This window comes from Carica papaya, chromosome 9, assembly GCF_054855325.1.
Source record: "Carica papaya isolate Zhongbai chromosome 9, ASM5485532v1, whole genome shotgun sequence".
Classification (NCBI taxonomy): Eukaryota; Viridiplantae; Streptophyta; class Magnoliopsida; order Brassicales; family Caricaceae; genus Carica; species Carica papaya.
Window position 1 is genome coordinate 10751297 of NC_142317.1, and position 21275 is coordinate 10772571.

The following is a 21275-nucleotide window of genomic DNA, read 5'->3' on the forward strand; positions in this document are numbered from 1 at the left end:
GATTTATTCCAAACTTGAAGCCCATATCATCTAAGCCTCTATCATTCTCTCTCAAATTTTATTCCAATCAAAGGGTTGTTAGAAGGGGTGCATAGTCAACCTAATACCATGACTATACAAGTTCGACAGTGAAGTAAAAATTTACAAGGAGGGTACTTTATTACTTTAGAGATGTTAATTTACAAAATAAATAAATGAACTTATAAGAATCTTTTAGGACGAATTAAGAGGAAGAGAAAATGAATAAACTAGTTAGAAACTTAATGAGATTGAACTTTGAAAAAAAAAAGGTTTGGAGCGATAAATTTTTATGTTTCATTTTTTGATTCGAAATCAAATTAACTAAATAAGTTTAGTTTGTTTGGTTTCGGATCGAATTTACTTTAAATTCAATTTATAATTTTTATAATAAAATTTAATGTCATAATACCAAAACCTCCTTTTATTATTGGAAAGTATTTAAATTTTTGTTAAATTATTATTATTTTTTTATATTTTTAAAACTCATAACTATTATTGTTGGTACCTAATTAATTTCATACCAACGTGACCAAATATTTTAGTCTTTAATTAAAAAAATTATATATAAAAGCTACATCAATATGATGTTAGTCGCGTCATTATTTTTTAAAAAATTATCACGCGCACTCAATACCCCTTTTTTATTAATTTTTTTTAGCCTTATTAATACATGTCTTGTACAAAATACTTGTCATATTTCTTTCTCAGTCATTTTACAGTGTAAATTTTCAAGTTTAATGGTCCCATATAAATTTATGCAGTTCAAAAGTGTAATAAAAATAATTGGAGGTATCAACTATCAACATAATATTGTTAGCATACAAATGTATTATTTGCACTTATTTACACTGTATACATAATATATATATATATTTAAATACAAAAAGAACAACAAAATAAATTAGTACATTTATATAATGTCATAAATACATACCAATATATATGTGTGTAATGAACTTTAAATCCAGCCGACTCATCATACACAGTTGCATTACTTGCTTATTCATGTGAACAATTTTTTCACTACTTTAGCATCTCTCTCTCTCTCTCTCTCTCTATATATATATATATACATATAAATGACTTAGTTCAGAAATAATTTCACCTTCACACTCAATATCATCTCTTTATTTTTCTTAATTTAAAAAATATAAAATTATATGACAAGTAATTATATAGTTACAATTGAAGATGTGCATTATCAATATAATAAAGAAGAAATGATCATAGAACAACAATTATTGAAGCTTATAAGATCAAATATAGAAGGAGGCAACAGTAAAAAGAGGATGACGACATCAATTAAGGCAAAAAGAAAATAATGCTAAGAAGATTGTTGTAAGAAGGAAAAGAATATTTTGGTTTTATAACAGGAAGAAGATGATGGGAGAATATTAAGTGCTTATGGTGATTCTAAAAATGATTGTTGAACTAGCACCAAGTACACCATTCATATATACTTTATTAGATTGAAAATTATAGTTTATGAATATATCATCGTAAATCAACTAGAACACAAATGAATTTTTGAGTTTTAACATAGATTATTATTATTTTTTATTCATTTAAAAATTTTAAAAAAGGAAAAGTTGGAAGAAAAATTTGTTCAATAGTGGAACAGGAATTTTAGTATTTTGCCTAAAATTTAGTCAAAATTTTCTTTTAAAGATTTTAAAATTTGGATGGTCAATAAATGTTACTTCATGCGCAAAAAAGCATTCATTTTGTCACAGAAGAAACTTAACGCGCATAAGAAAAGTCGGCTTTCTTGAAAGATTAACACGCAGATAAATTAGTCCAACTATGGAGCCAAATGTCTGAACCTGATCGCATGGTTCGTATTTGAAGCCAAAATTGTAGTTCGACATATAAATTGTCATCACCTCTTCCCTCTTCCCGCTTTGTCCGTGTTTCTGCGACTCATCACCTTTGTTTGATTCTAAACCTCATTTCTAAACTTGAGAAGAACTTCCTCTATGAATCGGTCATAGGTGGTGCTCCCCACTACCGAGTTGAACCATTATAGTTCCACTGGCCCGATTCAGGGCCTTTTCTTCCTTCCTTTTGATTGAAATATCTAGGGTTTCGTTTTTTCAAATTGAGCGCTGATTGCTGAGATCAGATGGCGAGGGTTTACGACAACTGGGAGAGGCTGGTGCGAGCCACCTTGAAGAGAGAACAGATACGAAATGCTGGTCAAGGGCACGAGCGCGTGTCGAGCGGCCTTGCCGGTGCGGTCCCGCCCTCACTTGGTCGGGCCAATATCAACGCCATCCTTCAGGCTGCTGATGAGATTCAAGACGAAAATCCAAATGTTGCACGGATATGTAAGTTTTCTACTTTTTATAAGTTATTTCTTTTACAAATCAGCTCTTTATTCATGCATCTCTAATAGTTTTTATAATTTGAAAATAATTATTTAAGGTAGAAATTGAGCATGCCGGTATTGATAGTTATTTCTCCAATCCATTTTAGTATGTGAGCAGGCGTATAGCATGGCACAAGATTTGGATCCAAATAGTGATGGCAGAGGAGTCCTTCAGTTCAAGACTGGTTTGATGTCTGTAATTAAGGTATTACTTCACTTTTAGTATTGGCTGGTTATCGAATTTTCGATCACAAAGAATATTGAGTGGTTATTGATTAAAGTGTGGCATTGTCATTCTCCTTGCTGCTATCACAGTTGGTGATATTTCAGTTGACGTATCAAATTTTCAATCTCAATGATATACCAGAGTGATGCCTCATGATATTGATACAATACTGACACTTATACTCTGATGATAGATTGGAAATATTGTCATGTTATTGGTATTGTATCCTTAAAATGAGTTTGGTGGTGACAACATATCATATAGTTCCAGGAACATTGTTTAGTCTCAAAATTGTGTTATTTTCTTCTGGATGGTTTTGGTGTTTCGATCTCTCACTAAACTTGCACTTCATATATTTCATCTGCCATTAGTTACCTGTCTTATTCTTGTAAAAGCTTAAAGTGTTCTAACATCTTCTAATAATTGTCATTGGCATTTGAAATTAGTGATAGTTTATCAATTTTTCTTATTTAGTTAGCAACTCGCGCAATTGGTAGCTTATTTAATTTTTCGTTATGCATCTTATCTTTAGAGCATTTCAATAAGAATATGCAGATTTTATCAACCAAATTATCTTTTTCTTTATTTATTTAAAATAATGTTGTTATAGTGATCATTTCTTGGTCTCTCTATCTCTCTATATATATATATGTACAATTTTTGTGTACATGTTGTATATTACATTAAAAGGTTAATTTCTTTTCAAGAGGATGCCACTGATGTACCAAAAATCAAAGCTATTGAAGTGTTTTTTTCTGGTGTTGATTATTTGCTGCAGCAAAAACTTGCTAAAAGAGATGGGGCCCCGATAGATCGCAATCGTGATATTGAACGTCTTTGGGACTTCTATCTAGCTTATAAAAAACGCCATAAAGTGGATGATATCCAACAATACGAGCAGAGATTAAGGGAATCTGGAGCCTTTTCTGCAAATATTGAACAGTATGTGCAGTGATGCTAACATCGGAGTTTTACTTGATATACACTTGTTTTTAAAGAACTCGTTATCTGCTTATTTATTTGTGACCCAACTTTCTTTCCGCTTTATTTGATGGCAAATTAGAGGCAATATTATTGGTTGCTGAGATGTTGTCTTTCTCCCTTGAAACTTCTTGATATGCACTGTTTGAAGCTCTGGGTGGGTCTTAATGACTTATTTTGTATAAAGGGCTTTAGGACCATGACATGTAACTCAACTTTTGCAGCTTAAAATCATAAGGAATTTGGGTAGATATTTTGGAATTATAAATGATGATGTATTGGGACCGTATTGGAACACTTTCATATAGGGAAAGAGAAATATAACATCTAAAGACTAGTTTTGAGAGAAGAAAAGACATATTGATGAAGCACCAAGATGATACAGTCAAAATACAAAAAGTTACAATATCAATCCCATCTCTAATGGGTTTGCCTTTGAGCAAAATATTAAAATTCCTCAATCATTCTGATGGTGCATAGCAGCAACTATGTTATTTATGAAGTTACTTTTACTTTTTGAAATGAAAGTGTAAATTGTGATATTAATATGAGCACCAATGGGGTGCCAACCCATGTATGAAAATATTTACAAGTCAATCAATTTGTTAACTAGGTTCCTTAAATCCTCCATCGGGTATGGAGAATGACCTAATAACAAAAAATCAAGGGTGTGGAACCATCTGTTCTTAAGTATGTTAAAATTCATTCACATCATTCAGCCCTTCAAAACCCTTTTGTTACTTTCCTTCCACACCACCTACATTATTGTAAGAGGTATTAAATCCACTTGCTTTCTCCTACCCCTGATGCCTCCTCACGCCTAAATCTCATCTCTCACTGATCCTGCCATCACCCAACTAATGCCTAACAGCTCGTAAGCCATTGCCTAAAGTTGATACACCACTGGATACGAAAACAAAACATGGTTACAATTCTCCTATGCCCTCTTACAAAAATAGCAAGCATTGTCAATTTTCTTTATGTTATGAATAGTTAAGATACATTCTTTGTTTGCCTCTCGCGCAAAAAATGGTACATGAGGAGACACTTTTACCTTCCAAAAGTGCCTATCTTGGAATCTCATACCATGTCCGTCATGTTTGAATAGTTGTTTAAGTATTTTAAATCCATTCACATCATCCACCCGTTCAAAAACTGTTTTATTTCTTTCCTTCCACACTACCCACATTATTGTAACCGGTATTAAGTCTGCTTGCTTTTTCCTATCCTTGATGATGCGAGCAAAGGGAGGACAACTCACACTAAGATCCCATGACAAAGATGATTACGAGAAAATGGTTAAAAAAGTTCTCCCAATCATGAACTCTCAATTATTTCACATGAGGGACTTGTCTACTCTTGTTGGGAGAGTCATAACTGGACACTGATCTCCTTTATGGCACATTAATCATATGAATAATACGAGTTCTTAAGATTTTGGACACTTAATTATTCATTCTTCCACAATCAAACACAACTCTTCTCATGAATGGTTTTCAACTACAATTAAATCTTATAAGGATTCAAGAATCCTTATTCTATCAAGTATGGTTTCAAGAGTCCTACATCATCAAAACTAAGAGTCTCCATCAATTCAGAGTCCTTATCAAGATAAGAGAGGAAGAATCCTATTATTACTAGTTTTGGTCGGATTCTACTTTTTTTTATTTCATGGTAGACAATCTTGGATTCTTCCTATATTTTCTTAGATTTTCTCCTAAAATTTTCTCCTTGATTTTCTCATGTTTCTACCTCAATTTGGAAGCTTTTAAAGCATATTCAATTCAACTTTTACCACAGAAATTAATTAAATATTGAAGACCAAATCTAAGTCAAATAAAACATGGAGAATTCGGCTGCAACACTACCTTTCTTTAAGAGAGAAGACTTCTCTTTTCATTATGTTTTTTCTTCTTTAAGTTAATATTTTTATTATATTCCTAGATAAGAATGTAATTAAAATTTTTGTAGAATTTAGCCTTTGAGTTCTAGTACAATTATCAAGGCTTATACCTATATAAAGGCCTTACTCCTTTGGTTGTAAAGACATTAAAATTTGAAATAAATAAAATTAAACTTTTAGTTTTGGTTAGTGTTGACTAAGTTGATTCTTAAGGAGGTTTCTTCAATCTTCTTGTTGAATGGAGAATTGATATCTACTTATTAGGTAATTTGTGGTATTTTCATTAATTTCTTTTTTTGAATTAATTTGAACTTATCAAGATATTTATTGTGGCTTTCTAATCAATTCATTTATCCTAATTACCTTAATTCTTAATCACAAGTTATTTGTGGGTTAAGTAGGGAGAGTTTATTTAGAGATTTAAGTTTTTACATACTAATGTTGTATGTGGGATTTTGGATTGCATGTGTTGGTCCTGGGTTCCACATCACTTAATGCCCTCCATGCCCAAATCTCGTCTCTCACCAATCCTGCCATCACCCAAATGATGCCTAACAATAGCCAAAAGCTGATTCACCACCGAACATTAAAGCAAAACATGGTTACAATCTTAACCAATCAAGAATCAAAATCTTAACTAATTAGGAATGTAATCAAATAATATTAAATTACTAACCTACATAGGAATGCAGTCTAAAATAAATATTAATACTGAAAATAATAATAGTAATCTTGATTTTTAGTGGGTTTTTTTTGTCACTATTGAGTGTTTTGAGTTTTCTATTATAAGACTCTAGGAGGAGTCTTATTCTTCGTCTATGTAATCATACCTTCCCTTCTTTAAAAATTTCAGCATTAGATGTGATGATAAGGGCAAAATATGAGAGAGATGTCAGCTTCTCTATTCATGTTTTGCCAATATTTTCGGTATAGTTCCTTTGTTGTGAAAATTTTATGTTTGTTCTGTTATAGGATCTTAGAGATGAGGAAGGTATTCACTACTTTGAGGGCCTTAGTTGAGGTCATGGAGGCCCTTAGTAAAGATGCAGATCCTGATCGAGTTGGAAGGCTTATTAAAGAGGAGGTATTAGTCTTGTCTCTATTATTGCATAAGACTTTTAAGGAGCAACTTTGGTGCTTCTACATATATTTAGATATCTGTATTAGCAGTTCGTAGTTTGATTTTTTAGAAATTGCGCTATTCAAATTGTGGCACTCTAAAGCTGTTTCTCCTAAAAAAAATGAACTTTTTATTAAAGGGTGCTAAAAATGAACTTTAATCGCTGTTCACTTCAAGTAGACCTTGGATGATAAGTAGTGGCAGTGAAGGGCGTTGGTTTCTGAAAATTCATTATTAAGCTTTTCTTCTTTATAGTGGATGCTAGCTGCATTCAAAGTGTCTGTCATGCTTCTTATTTATTTATTTATTTTTGAATGGAAGAACAGGAATAGTTCTTTTTTCCCCACATTTTTGATGGAAAACTATGCTATTGACTTCTCATCCGTGAGTGTTTGATGCAATGTCTATTTTGTCTACCTTCAGTTGCGAAGGATTAAGAAGGCTGATGTGACATTGTCAGGGGAGCTTACACCTTATAACATTGTCCCTCTTGAAGCACAATCAGTGACCAATGCTATTGGAGTTTTTCCGGAGGTAATTCAAACCTTGAAAAATAACATTGAAGTTTTGCAGTGTCTGCTTGCAGTATGTTTCTCTTGTTCTGTTTGGTTAATTGCATTTATGACTCACAACATGGTTGTGGAATACTTGATCAGGTGCGGGCTGCAATATTGGCAATTAGATATACTGAACATTTTCCTAGACTTCCTGCTGACTTTGAGATTTCTGGACAACGGGATGCAGATATGTTTGATCTTCTGGAGTATGTGTTTGGTTTTCAGGTTTGCATATATTTCTTGACAACTTACATATGGTTTCTTACCCTAAGTTTCTTTTCTTTTTTCACTTACTTCTATCTCATTGTTGCAGAAAGATAACGTAAGGAATCAGCGAGAGAATGTTGTTCTTACAGTAGCAAATGCACAATCTCGGCTTAGTATACCTGGCCATGATGACCCAGTAAGTGCTGCTGACAGTATAACATGCTACTTTCACATAAAGTAATCTCAGGTTTTGATTTTTTATGGTTTCTGATTGGAGTTGAAAGTAATTGGAAATTTTGGTTTTGCATAAGATGTTTACTTATATGATAATTGTGAATGTGGATCTACACTTGGTTGATAAACTAATCTCTGTCACCTTTTCGTTTCCCTTTCTATTTATTATGGGGGAATGGATGGGATTCATTTAACTTGATAGAAGATAGATGAGAAAGCAATCAATGAGGTTTTCCTCAAGGTGCTGGATAACTACATTAGGTGGTGCAAGTACTTGCGGATACGCCTTGTATGGAATAGGTAAATTCTGGAACTTGCATTTATTTTCAACAATCATGGTACCTTTTACGCTCTCCTTTGAATCTTATATTTGAATTTGCTTGTTGCAGTTTAGAAGCAATTACTAGGGATAGGAAGCTCTTTTTGATTTCGTTGTACTTTCTAATATGGGGTGAAGCTGCTAACGTCCGGTTTCTTCCTGAGTGTATCTGCTATATATTTCACCATGTAAGATTAAAATCTTAATTTTGCTTTTCCATTCATCATCATTCTTTTCTTTATGCTCATTGTTCAATTATAATTTTTGATGGATCCTGTCCCTCTCTCTCTCCATCTTTTTTCTTTTCCTAGGAGATACAGCTCCTTCATAATGTTGGATTATCTGAATCTCACCCACATTTTAAAGATTAGGGGGTTGCCATTAAGTCATTTTGGCTCTGGCCAATTTCTAACATCCTTTAGCTGTGATTATATGGGGGCACGTGTAAAGCCAAAGGTTTTACTCTTGTAACATTTGATAACTGGAGAGGATCGATGACTGATACCCTTAACATTAGATTACAAATTTCCTTTTACATTTGATCTACCACTTGAGCCAAGGGTATGCAAGCTATTTGTTTCTTGGTTCTACACATCATAATCCATGACTCAGGAATTCAAAGTTTCGTAAGAAAATGTCATGATCTGAATATTTGGTCTTACTGTGCATGACTATGATTTTGTCCTAATGCTTTCACTTTGGTTCATCATCTACCTTTTTTTTAATTTTTTTTGTAGGCAATTTTTTGTTAGAACTGTTTTATATCTTTTCTTGCCCTTGATTATATCTTTGCCTCTATGAGATTTTTTTTTAAAATTTTTCTTTGATAAGAAAAGATTGTGTTAAGAAAGAAATTAAAAGAAACTAAATGTATTCTCGTAAAGAAAATTCCCGAATACACACTTTTGACTGAAAGTGAGAAGAGAACTCGTGGAATCCTAGCGTGTTATGATGACATGTCTTTTCCATGAAGTGATGTGGCAAAGGTTTTGACTATTGAGGATATGAATATTACAAATTCTATGTTTTTGTCGTTTTTCCTTTTCATATAGTGGAAGGAGAAAACAAGATTACCCTTGTAAGTGGAAAGGACTGCTTTGTCTGAGAAATATCATGCCAAACTCCAACTCCTTTACTTAGAGATTTTGATATACGACAAATTAAGATCAATTTGCTTACATGAGGGAAAACCTAGATATCATATCTAGGTTTCTTTAATATCATGCTAAAAATTTGGTTGAATGACGCAATCAGATATTGAAAAATTCTAGAGGTATTATATTGAATAATTGGATAATAATCTTAAGTGAGATTGTAAATGTATTTATAGATCTTCTTATTTCAAAAAAAATTATAGATGGTCAAATATAAAATAATTGTTTCATGAATAGTATTAGAATAAAAAATATAAAGTTTAATGAGATTAAAATTACTATTCCTGATAAAGATAGGAGAACAAAACATAAACAAATTTAGAAGTATAACCTAAGTAATGTAATTCTTATATGGTAATTTACTATTATGCCTATGCCCCGACACTTTTTTTGAACCATAATCTCTCTGAAAATGAGCCACAACCCAGCATTCCTAGTAGCAAAACGAGCAAAGAAAAGGGGGAAAAAACCAATGTAAATTTGTGAATGATAAAACCCTTGGATGAAACCATGTGACTTGGCCTACAATGAGCCATCCAGATGTCCAATGAAATTTGAGGCTGAACTAGATGGTTAGAGATTTTTTTTTTTTGAAATAAAAAGAAAGTAATATTACGCACAAGGTACCAAGAGAGTACCACCCATATATAAAATAGTTATATGCCAATCAAGTGACTCATGACAACACTAAAGTCTTCCCAATTTTTAGTGTCATGACTCAACAAAATAGAGTCAGAAGTGTGAATCTATCTATCTCAAATTCTTGTAAAGTTAATCTCTATAACCTCAAAAGCTCTCCAATTTTTTTCATTCTACACTACCCAAAAAATAGTGAGTGAAATAAAAAAATAAATGATTTTTCTTTTTACAAAAACCTGCCTATGCCCATAGCTTATTTCTCACACTACCAGGCATAATCCAATTTAACCCTAACAACTCAAAAACAGAGATCCATATGCTGTATGTCACTGGACAAAATAATAATAAATGGTTGCATGTTTTCTCATCAGCATGACATAAATAACATTTGTTAACCAGAAAATCCCTCTTCCTTTTTAGCATGTCAATAGTCAAAATACATTCGTTGACCGCTTCCCAAGAAAAAAAACCTTTTTAGGAGAGGCTTTAGACTTTCAAATCTGCTTATAAGCTGACTTGCTGCTACTGTTGTCACTCTTAGTGAGAAAGCTATACAAAGATTTCACTGAGAAACCTTTCTTCTCATCAAGCTTCCAAAGCCTTTTATAACCATCATTATTCAATTTCATTTCATTAAGGCACAAAAGCAGAATGCTATACTCATTTATTTCCCAATCTTATAGATTTCTCTTCACCTTCACATTCCACACCCTTCCTTCCCCCACATTCTCATACATCTCCTCCACTTTGGCATCCTTAGTGCTAGTAATATCAAAAATTCTTTTAAATCTTTCCTTTAAGCTGAAGTTTCCCATCCATTCTTCAAGCCAAAAACTAGCACCGTCACCTATACTGACCAGCCAACCCACACAACCCCTAATAAAATGGCTGTCATCCCGAATTTTCCTCCAAAAGGCTCAACCCATGAGACTTGAATTTACCTTTCTTCCACTCTCTCTTTCCCAATCACCCCATCTAGCATGCATCACCTTCCACCACAATTTCTCTTCCTCCCCAACAGACCTCCACAACCATTTCCCATGGAAGACACGATTTAACTCCACTATTGATTTTAAACCGAGCCCCCCTTCCATAACCCGTTTTTTTACCTACTCCAACTTAATCAAATGGTATTTCCTATTACCTTTTTCATCACCCCAAAGGAATTTATATTGAATATTTTCAAGTCTTTTTGCAATGCTGGCCGGAATTGTTAAAATGGAAAGATAGTATATCGGTAAATTAACAAGTGTACTCTTAATCAAAGTAAATTTACCCCTTTTAGATAGGAAATTTCTCTTCCACCCCGCCAACCTATTTTCAAACATTTCAATAATAGACTCCCAAGTTTTCACATCTTTATATTTGGCCAAGTGGAAGACCAAGGTACTTTATAGGTAGAGTAGTAAGTTTGCAACCCGATACCATGACCAAGCTAGCTTCATCTCTTTTATCCCCCCAATCCGTATCATTTCTGTCTTTCTCAAGTTGATTCTAAGACCGGATACCATTTAAAAGCAAAGTAGGATACATCTCAAGTGTAAAATGACATTAACATTCGGGTCACAAAAGATTAAAGCATCATCTGCGGAAAATAAGTGAGAAACTCTTACTCTTTCCTTCCCTCTCCCAATATCCACTCCCTTCAACAAGTTCAATTTCCCCGCCCTCTCCATCAATCTACTAAAAGCCACCATAATGGTAAGGAAAAGTAATGGTGATAAAGGATCCTCTTGACGAAGACCTCTAGGATCCTTGAAAAAAGTTGATGGTCCCCCATTAACTATGACCGCAAAGGAAGTAGAAGAAATACATTTTCTAATCCACTTTCTCTATTCACACCCAAATCCCATCTTACCAAGCATATACTCCATAAAATTCCAACAAACATGATCATATGTCTTCTCCATATCAAATTTGCATATAAGGTCCTGTTTTTTCTGTCCACCAAATCATCCACCACTTCATTGGCAATTATCACCTCATTGAGATTTGTCTCCCTTCAACAAAAATATTTTGATTTTCGCCAATCACTTCCCCAAGAACTCTATATAATCTTTTTGTAAGCATATTGGAAATCAGTTTATAAATACTTCTTACCAAGCTAATTGGTTTAAAATCTTTTATTTCTTTAGCACCAACCAACTTTGGAATAAGCACTAAAAAGTTGAGTTGATAGAGTTAACAGAAATCCCCGACCTATGGTTAGAGATCTTGACACTATGTTTTAACCATGAAACCAAACACATATAAAAGAGTGAATCTCTCTGTAAAGCCCTATACTCCCCTTTGTTCAGGGAAAAAGCCTCTAACAATGGAGGGGCAAATGCAACACTCCCAATAGCTGCAATATTTTTTTCTCAGTGGTTGTGGTTGAACTACAATTGTTATAATGATTTTTTTTGTATCTTTTTGGGATAGAAAGAGAAATCTATTTAAGAAGAGGAGTTGTAGTAATGGCTTTTGTAAATGTTCTGAGATTATTTTTTAGAACTATTCTATTATATTATAACGAAGAATAAGACAACAATGTATAGGAGGAGGATTACACCAAGAAATCCTAACTTTCTATCATTAATTTGTGTAAGATAATATTTCAAAAAAAAAAAAAAATTAATTCGACAAGATAAGGATAGAATTTGGGAGGAAATCTTGGAGGATCTGGTTATTAAATAACTGAGAATCTCCATTATATAGGAGTTGACTAAATTTAGGATTATATAAAATCCCATATCATCATCACTTTCCTAATATAGGATTCTACATTCCCTCTCAAGTTGGGTTGTAAATATTGAATTTGGTTAAGAATGATTATGGGAGCAATGACTAACCATTATGGGATGTCAATGCCACTAAGTCCTCCACGGTCAAGTCGTATTATAATTATTCGGTTAAGAATGATACCACATAACCTTGTTCTTGTTTCAACAAATATGGAAGGTGAATGCTCTATCTAAGGTTGCCTTTTTGCATGGAAGGTTTGGGTTTGAGTGTGTCTTGCCTATTGATAAATAGATGAGAAGGGAAAAGAAGGTGAATGATTGTTTTCTATCCAAAAGATAGGTGGAGTCTTGTAATCATATCCTATTTTGGTGCATGTTCTTGTATAAGTTATGGATTATGGTTTATGAGTTATTCGAGATTAATCGGGTAATAGCTGGCTTGGTAAGGGATGAGATTTAGGCCTGGAAGGTTATTAGTAGTGGGAAAAAATAGGTGGGTTTTATTCCTCTTGTTATATTCTGGGTGGTGTGTAGAGAGAGAAAAAAGAGGGCTTTTAAGGGGATGGAAGATGTTTTTATTGGAGTTAGAGACAGATGATTTTAGACCTTGAGTTTTTTGGTTGAGTCACCCTCTTTATTTTGTAGAGGATTTTAGGGATCTTATTAATATCCTAATTGACATGTAAATATTTTTGTATATGGGTAGCAACCCGTTAGTACTTGTGAATTAGTTAATTACACCATACTTTTTGTTTTAAAAAAAAGTATTGAGCTTGGCCAGTGGAGCAAAAGTTTCTTGATAATTTATTCCATATGACTGAGTTAATCCATTTGCAACTAGTTTGACTTTTAGTGTCTCAGTGCTTCCATCCGCCTTTTGCTTTATTGTAAAAAATTCATTTACAACCAATAGATTTCTGTCCAGGGGAAAGAGTGGAAATCACCTATGTGCCATTCTTCTTAAGTGCTCTAATTTCATCTCTAATTGCTTGTTTCCGTTCAGGATCCTTGGGTGTCTCCTAGATAGAATTAGGAATCTGCACATTGTCAAGGGTGGATATAAAAGCTTAGTTGGATGGAAAAATAGGTTATAAGAAATGTATTTGTTGATGGGATAGTTTGTACAAGTTCTTACTCTTTTTCTTAGAGAAATTAGAATGTTTAAGTTATCTATTCTAGGTATGGTGGGAAGACAAAAAATTTTCTTACGTGTGCAATCTTTGAATGTTTAAGTATGTTTGTTTGCATGTTACTCTTTGGTAGGTTGGGAGTAGGTTGATCATTAAGAGGTTGTGTTTGCTGTAAGTTTTTGTAGACCAATGCTTTCGGGTTGTGGTTGGCATGGAGGTGATTAGAAGTCTTTATTGAGCTTGATTAAAATAAAGACAACCATGTAGAGTCTCTTGAATGTTGGTCATTCTCCCAAAGCTGATGTCCCCTCATGTTTTTCCCCGTAATTTGAGGTTTGGGGTAATATGTCTGATTTTCAAAGAATGTCATTTATATTGAAGCGTAGAATTTTCTGGTGGTTGGAGAATAATAGTTGTAGCCTTTTGGTTTAGAGAGTAATCTAGAAATATGCTGAGATGTGTTTGGAATTGTAAAGTTCTTGAAGACATTCTATTGATGAGATCTTTGATTGCAAGAACGGCCTCTCCCTGAAAATGTTTCGGAACAAAAGAGGTGAAAATGAGAAATTGGACTACTTCTAAGAGGTGCTTTTCTTTTAGCAACTCGGTTTTGTTGCTGTTATTATTTGGTATTATTAGTTTTGAGGGCTTAAATCTTGGTTTGGAATTGAATTTATATTATAGTATTGAAGTTTTGGAAGATTTGGCCAACCTCAGGTTTTCTTTTATAAGAACTAGCCAAAGTTAACCTAGTATGATCGTCAATAATGACAAACTTTCTTGCACATGTTATTTTTTTACTCTTGAGGGACCCCACAAATGACTATGAATTAAGGCAAAGGAGTGAGAAGGTTTGTATTGGAGATTAGGATAATTGGTACGTGTGTGTTTGGAGAGTTGGCATATTTTACAATTGAAAAACTTTGAATTTTTATTGATGAGTAAGTATGGATATAGTTTTTCTAGGTATGTAGAATTCAGATGACCTAGTATGTAGTTCCAACATAACCTTACTATCCTTATTGGAAGATAAGTCTAACTAGCTTTACAGGACATACTAGTATTTTGGGTTTGGTTTATGAGAGAAGGATCTTCTTTGAAGAGGTAGAGTCCAAAACACATTTCAGCATAGCCATTTTTCTTTCTCGATTCCAATTCTTGAAATTCACACACGAAAGGAAAGAATTTTGCTTCACAGTTGTGGTCATTGGTCAACTTACTAATGGATAGAAGATTGTTATCCAAATTAGGAGCATATAAAACCAAGTTTAGAGTCAAATCCTTGGCAATTTTAACTGTTCCCGAGCCTTCAACCTTGGAGAGGGAACCATAAGCAATTCTAACATTGTAGTTTTCCTTGTTAGGGGGATTATATTTATAGAATAGTTTGACAATTTTAGTCATGTGATCTTAAGCACTGGAGTCTATAATCCAAGTATGAGAATGTTTTGTGTTAGCAAATAAGGTAGTTGAATTGTTACCTTTCTGGCTATCAATCCAATCCCGAGAGAGAGAGCAGGAGACTGATGGAGGGTGTTTTCTCTGAGGAGTTTTTGGAGTGCCTATAGCTGCTCTTTACTGAAGTGACTTTGTTCAGGTTTTTTTTTTCTTCCACAGAAGTAGGATAGGTCTGGTTGTCTTTGTCGCGTGTGTATGCTTCCAATCAATGGGTTTACCTTGAATTTTCTAGCAGTTTTCGAGTGTCTTGGTTTTTTGCAGTGATCACACCAAAGACAATTTCCCTTCTTTCGATTTTCATATGTTTTCTTTGGGATCCTTAGGTCATCAAGGCTGATCCTTCCTACGGGTGCGAGATCTTGAGTTCCCATCATTAACTTTTTCTTGCTCTCTTCTCGACGCACTTTGATGAATGTTTCTCCAAGATTGGGAAGAGGCTTGGTTCCCATTGCTCTTCCTCTCACTTCATCTAAGTTCTCATTGAGACCAAGTAAGAAGTTGAAGTTCCGCTTTTTCTCCTCTATCTTCTCGTACAAGTTTGTGTCTTTAGGACACTTTCAGGTGTGAGTCTCGAACATGTTCAGTTGTTGCCAATACCTGGTAAGAACATTGAGGCATTGAGTAACAGCGAGGTAGGCTTGACACAAGTCACTTTCGTTTCAAAATACTCATGAAATATTTTCAGAACTTGAGTAAGTATCTTTAACAACATTCCATATTTCCTTGGCTGTCTGAAACAGGAGAAAGTTTTCTCCTATCTCATCGTTCATAGAGTCGGTTAGCCATGACATGACCATGTGATTTTCCGTTTTCCAGACCCTGAAGTTGGGATGATTTTTTTTACGATTGTTACTTCGCTTGTAAGGTGCCCGTCTTTTCATTTTTTGCAGATATACATAATCACGGATTGAGGCTATTGAAGGTAGTTTTGGCCATTAAGTTTGTGGCTAGTGAGAAGGATAGATTATCCTTCTGGTCTTCCATGTGCATTCTCGATCGTTACTCTTCTAGGATTGGAGGTAACCTCGGAAGAAGAGGTGTTTATGCCTGTACTTGGTCATGAAATTTGGTTCAGGTTTCAGAGAAGGCAATTTTCTGGAGTGCCCTGCTCTGATACCATGCAAATTTTTTTTGAGAATTACTTCTCGGAATTATTTTATTGTTTTATGATGAAAAACAATACAGCAATATATAGGAGAAGCATTAAACCAAGAAACCTTAACTTTTTGTCCTTAATTGGTAAGATAAGGATAGAATTTGGGAGAAAATCTTAGAGGATCTCGTTATTGAATAACCGATAATCCCCATTAGATAGAATTTGGTGGATCTACCCTTGACAGGAGGCAGATGGACTTGGAGCAACCAGAGAGACATCCCTTCTTTTTCTAGAATTCACAGGTTCTTGATCTCTACAGATCTACTCCTTGCTCTCCTGAATTTAAGCCAAAAGGTACTATCCTGTCCTGTCTCCGATCGTTGTCCTATTTATTTAATTTCAGATGACATTTGATGGGGGGACATCCCTTTTCACCTGGACAACAAATGACATAAAGTTGACAGTTTTAGATCTTTGGTGAAAGGTGTGTGGAATAACTCTTTCGTTAGTGGCACCGCTAGCTTCAGAATTGCTACGAAGCTCAAATTGTTGAAATGTTAGATTAAAAAATGGACCAAGGAGGTGGGTTTAAAAGAAGAGGTGCGCATTACTGATATCATGAATGAACTGACAGATCTTGATAAACAGGATGGAGACTTAGGTCTGGATTTGGGGGACAGACAAAAGGAACGATTTGAAAACTGACTTAGCCAACAGATTACACATGGAAGCAATTTCTTGGAAACAAAAAAAGGAATAGAAAAATGGCTCAAAGATAGTGATAAAAATTCCAAATATTTTCATTGCTTGGCAAACCACAGAAGAATATGCAATTATGTGGGGGAATTGTTCATTACGGTGGCTGTATAAATGGTAATGAGGCTACGAGGGAAGGAGCTAGAACTCACTTTCAAAATCTTTATAAAGAAGAATTCACTCAAAGACCCAGACTTGACAACTTTCATTTCAATAGTATTGGGAGACGGAGAGTGCACATTTAGAAACAGAATTTACTGAGGAAGAGATCATGGCCTATATCAAAGAATGCAATTGGGACAAAGTCCTGGGCCCTGATGGGGATATAATATGAGATTTCTTCAGGATTTTTGGTTTGTGATTAGAGATGATGTACTTGATTTCTTCAAAAGTTTCCATATGTATGACTCCTTTGTTGAAATCAATTAACTCCATCTTCTTATTGATGATTCCCAAAAGGAATGCGTCAAAAGTATCAGTGATTTTAGGCCTGTTAATTTGGTGGGTTGTGTTTACATGCTTCTCTCTAAAGTCCCATCTAAAAAGTTATCAAAGGCGTTAAAGAGAATTATTGGGGATTGCCAACAAGTTTTTATGGAAGGGAGACAAATCACAGATGCCATTATGATAGCAAATGAAGTGCTGGACGACTTGGTTAGAAGCAAGGGGAGCAGGATCCTTTGTAAACTGGATATGGTAAAGGCTTTTGACTATGTTTGTTGGGACTTTGTTGATTAAATGTTAGAGAAGTTTGACTTTGGTTTAAAATGGAGGAAGTGGATCCGAACTTACATTTCTACTACTAGTTTCGCTGTTATGGTCAATGGGGGGGCCATCTTCTTTTTTCATGGCATCCAAGGGTTTGAGGTAAGGTGATCTTCTCTCTCCACTATTGTTTATTATTGTCATGGAAACTTTTAATAGATTAATTGAGCAAGCCAAAGAATTGAAGCTTTTGAGGGGTATTGTGGTGGGAAAGGATAGAAAGCAACTTGAAATCACACATCTTTTTACCGATGACACATTGATTTTCTGTCAACCCGAGGTAGGCATGCTTCTTAATCTGCAATGTATCCTACTTTGTTTTTAGGCTGTTTCGGGTCTTAAATTTAATTTGAACAAATTTGAGTTTGTTGAGATTGGGGCTAATTGTTTGGGGTCCTCTCTTGCAAGGGTAATGGGTTGTAAAGCCACCCAACTACGTATTAAATATTTAGGTATTCTCCTTGGTGCGAAACACAAAGATGGAAGAAGCTGGGATTCAGTAATTGATATGTTTAAGAGAAGATTGACTGTCGGGAAGAGGAAATTCCTTTCAAAAGGAGGCAGATTGACACTCATTAAAAGCACCCTGTCTAACCTCCCGATATATTATTTATTTGTGCTTACCGGTCCAGCTAAGGTGACCAAGAAAGTAGAAATGATTCAGTGTAGATTCCTTTGGGGGGGATGAAGATGGAAGGTGATTTCACCTCGTTAAATGAGATGATGTGAAACGCCCAATTGAAGCAGGTGGACTTGGCTTGAGATCTTTAAGTGTGTTGAATAGAGCACTCTATGGTAAATGGATCTGGAGATTTTAGAATGAAGACAACAATTTGTAGAAAAAAGTTATTAATTACAAATGGGCCATGAATGTTTGTCACAATTAGTCTTTTATGGAGAGCAGTACACATGGCTTAAGCCTTTGGAAGGGGATTATGCAAATCAACAGATCTGTCTTTGATTGTTCTAAGTAGGACGTTGGTAAGGGTAATAAGGTTCGTTTTTGGTTAGATGTCTGAAGTGGGCTTGATAAATTGCAGACGCAGTACCCACTAATCTTTGCTATATCCCGAGACAAGAACATGCTTATTAACAAGGCTTTTGATGATGAAAATGGAAGTGACTGGAATATTGTGGTTAATAGGAATCTGCAAGACTTGGAAGTGGAAGAATATGAAAATCTGTTGCAATTTTTGTCACCATCCGGCTCAACAACGATGAGGATAAGTTAATTTGGTCCCTGAATAAAAATAACTTCTTTGTTAATCTTTCTACACTTATTTTGGCGGTCATAACAGATCAGAGATAATGGATTTCCCTTCTAAAATGATTTGGAAAACTAATGTCCTTCCTTGAAGATTTTTTTTTGCTTGGGAAGCAACGAAATAATGTGTATTGACTATTGACAATCTCATGAAGAGAGGTATAACTTTGACTAACAGATATTTCCTTTGCAAGTGTAACGCGGAATCCTTTAATCACATTTTATTGTGGTGCCTTGTAACTCATAATCTTTGGACTCTGGTCTACGATCTTTTGGACATCTCCTGGGCAATAGCTAGATTGGTTAAGAGTGAGTTAATGGCTTGGGAAGGACTGTGTAAAAAAAATAAGCATTTCAGGCTTATCCCACTTACCATCTTCTGGGTCATTTTTTTTTTTACAAATGGTTTTTGATGGGATGGAAGATAATTTTGTCAGTATCAAGAATAGATGGTTTCACTATTTTGGTTCTATTGTGTTAGACCATAACTTTGGTAATTTGGGTGACTTTGGTTCCATTGTGGATATGCTTATTGACTTGTAAATTTTTTGTACATGGGTGGCACTTCCTTGACGTCGTTACATTAATACACATCTTATACTTTTATGTTGTCGTTTGGAGGAAGGAAGTTCCTAGCGATTGAGAGGAATACTTTTGATTTAATTAGTGATGGTAGGCAGACGGATGGTTTGAGAATTTGTGAGAATGGAAGGGGGTATAGAGTGACAATTTTCCTAGAAAATGAGGAGGTTAAATGGTTTCTCGAGTCATTGGAGGAGTTCTACTGGGGTAACCAGGTCCCGTGGTTGCGTAGTATATTCAGCAGAAACAGGGAGTTGGGGATAGCATTTGGAAGCAACAGGCGCGGGCTATTTCTCAGTTTATTTGAAGGTGGGGGAAAGAGGGCTAACAGGATTTTTATTCCGAAAGGAGAACAAGGAAAGGGATGGTGGGTGTTCATGAATCAGGCATTCGAGTTGGTGAATAGACTTGTGATTAATCCTTCACCAAAAGGACGGTGTGGCGGTAAGATGGATGCAGAGGGTAGAGTGGATTTGGTTCAATTGAATCCATGGAATGCCTTGATTCAGTGCCCTCTTTGCTCGACTTCGATTCACGTAGCCATGGAAGTAGATGGAAGTAAATCTTATGCGGTGGCGCTCTAGACGAAGAGATTTCCTATGAATCAGGTAGGGTAGACAAGACCCAAGAGCGTTTTGGGTCGTTTCTTGGATCCTAAAAGAGTCCAGGAGCCAAGGAAAAATTTTAGGGCAGGAAGTCGCTTTGGGCCTCGGTTTGGGCCTCGCAAGAATTCAGAAGAGAGATGGGCTGGTACCTCTAACAACTCTAATTGAGGGCACACTGAGAAAAGAAAATATAGTAGGGAGGAGAAAGCGAAATGGGTCGTTGATCCGGGGCTTTAGCCCAAGGATATCGATGCCCAATGGGCGAAGCTTCACTAAGAGGGGTTGGTGGAGACCTGTCAATAGCATCCCTACCAGAGGAGAAACTTCGGGTCAGAACTTAGGGCAACATAAGGGACGAGCAGGGGAAAATGAAGGTGCTATCGTGGAAAAGCAGAAGGAAGAGGAGGTGAGTGGAGTGGAGAAAGGTGAGTTGCTTCAATGTTGGGAGACAGATGATAGATTTGAAGAGGTTGACCATGTAAGTTCTTATGCATCTATGGATAAGGAGATGGGAACGAAAGGAGATGAGGGGCTTCTAGCCAGGGAGGATGGTAGAAAGCTGGCTCTGATGATTGTTGATGATGAAATTTTACCTCTTGACTCTAAGGGTGACGTTAGGGAAAGGGCGTTCAGCTGCGATGATGAGGTTCGTGGAGTTGAAGAGGACACTGCGAGTTCAACTTGGATGCTCCAGAACGCTCAAAAGCTTAGTAGAGCGATGGGTGTGTCGTTCGAGGGCTTGGAAGACCAGGTATGTTCCCTTCTTCATGAAATTTTTAGAAGGAGATTGGCAAAAAAGAAAGATAACGTGGCTGGAGCAAAAGAGAAGAAAAAACAGTCAGATGGTCCCCCTAGAGAATTGAAAAGACTAGAATTTTTTATCAATTATGAGGGAAGGAAGGTGGAGAAGACGAGGGTGACAGATTCTGGTAATAAGAAATGATTGGTAAAATTGTGTCTTGGAATGTGAGGGGTTGCAATGACAACGGAAAGAAGGGGATAATTAGAGGCTGTCTGAATAAATGGAAGCTGAATGTGGTTTGCCTACAGGAAACCAAGCTAGAACTGTGCGATTATATGACCATTAGATGCCAGTGGAGCAACAAAGATGTGGGTTGGCACTACTGTCCTGCAAAAGGGGTGGCTGGGGGGGTGGTCATTATGTGG

The 21275-nt window shown here is 35.4% G+C and overlaps 1 protein-coding gene across 4 annotated transcripts in view; it reads left to right on the forward strand.

The window, feature by feature from the left end:
* Positions 1–1742: 1742 nt before the first annotated feature.
* The window catches only part of GSL8 (glucan synthase-like 8), a 94119-nt gene continuing 74586 nt past the window's right edge, over positions 1743–21275 (forward strand). For 3 of the 4 annotated variants that reach the window (XM_088211462.1, XM_088211465.1, XM_088211464.1), the window contains exons 1-9: positions 1743–2348; positions 2497–2594; positions 3394–3557; positions 6472–6583; positions 7043–7153; positions 7276–7401; positions 7490–7579; positions 7820–7917; positions 8007–8124. In XM_088211462.1, coding sequence (XP_088067588.1) covers positions 2144–2348; positions 2497–2594; positions 3394–3557; positions 6472–6583; positions 7043–7153; positions 7276–7401; positions 7490–7579; positions 7820–7917; positions 8007–8124 — 1122 coding nt within the window. In that variant the 5' untranslated portion in view covers positions 1743–2143. The remainder of the gene's footprint in view (positions 2349–2496; positions 2595–3393; positions 3558–6471; positions 6584–7042; positions 7154–7275; positions 7402–7489; positions 7580–7819; positions 7918–8006; positions 8125–21275) is intronic. The other variant, XM_088211463.1, reaches the window with a different exon arrangement.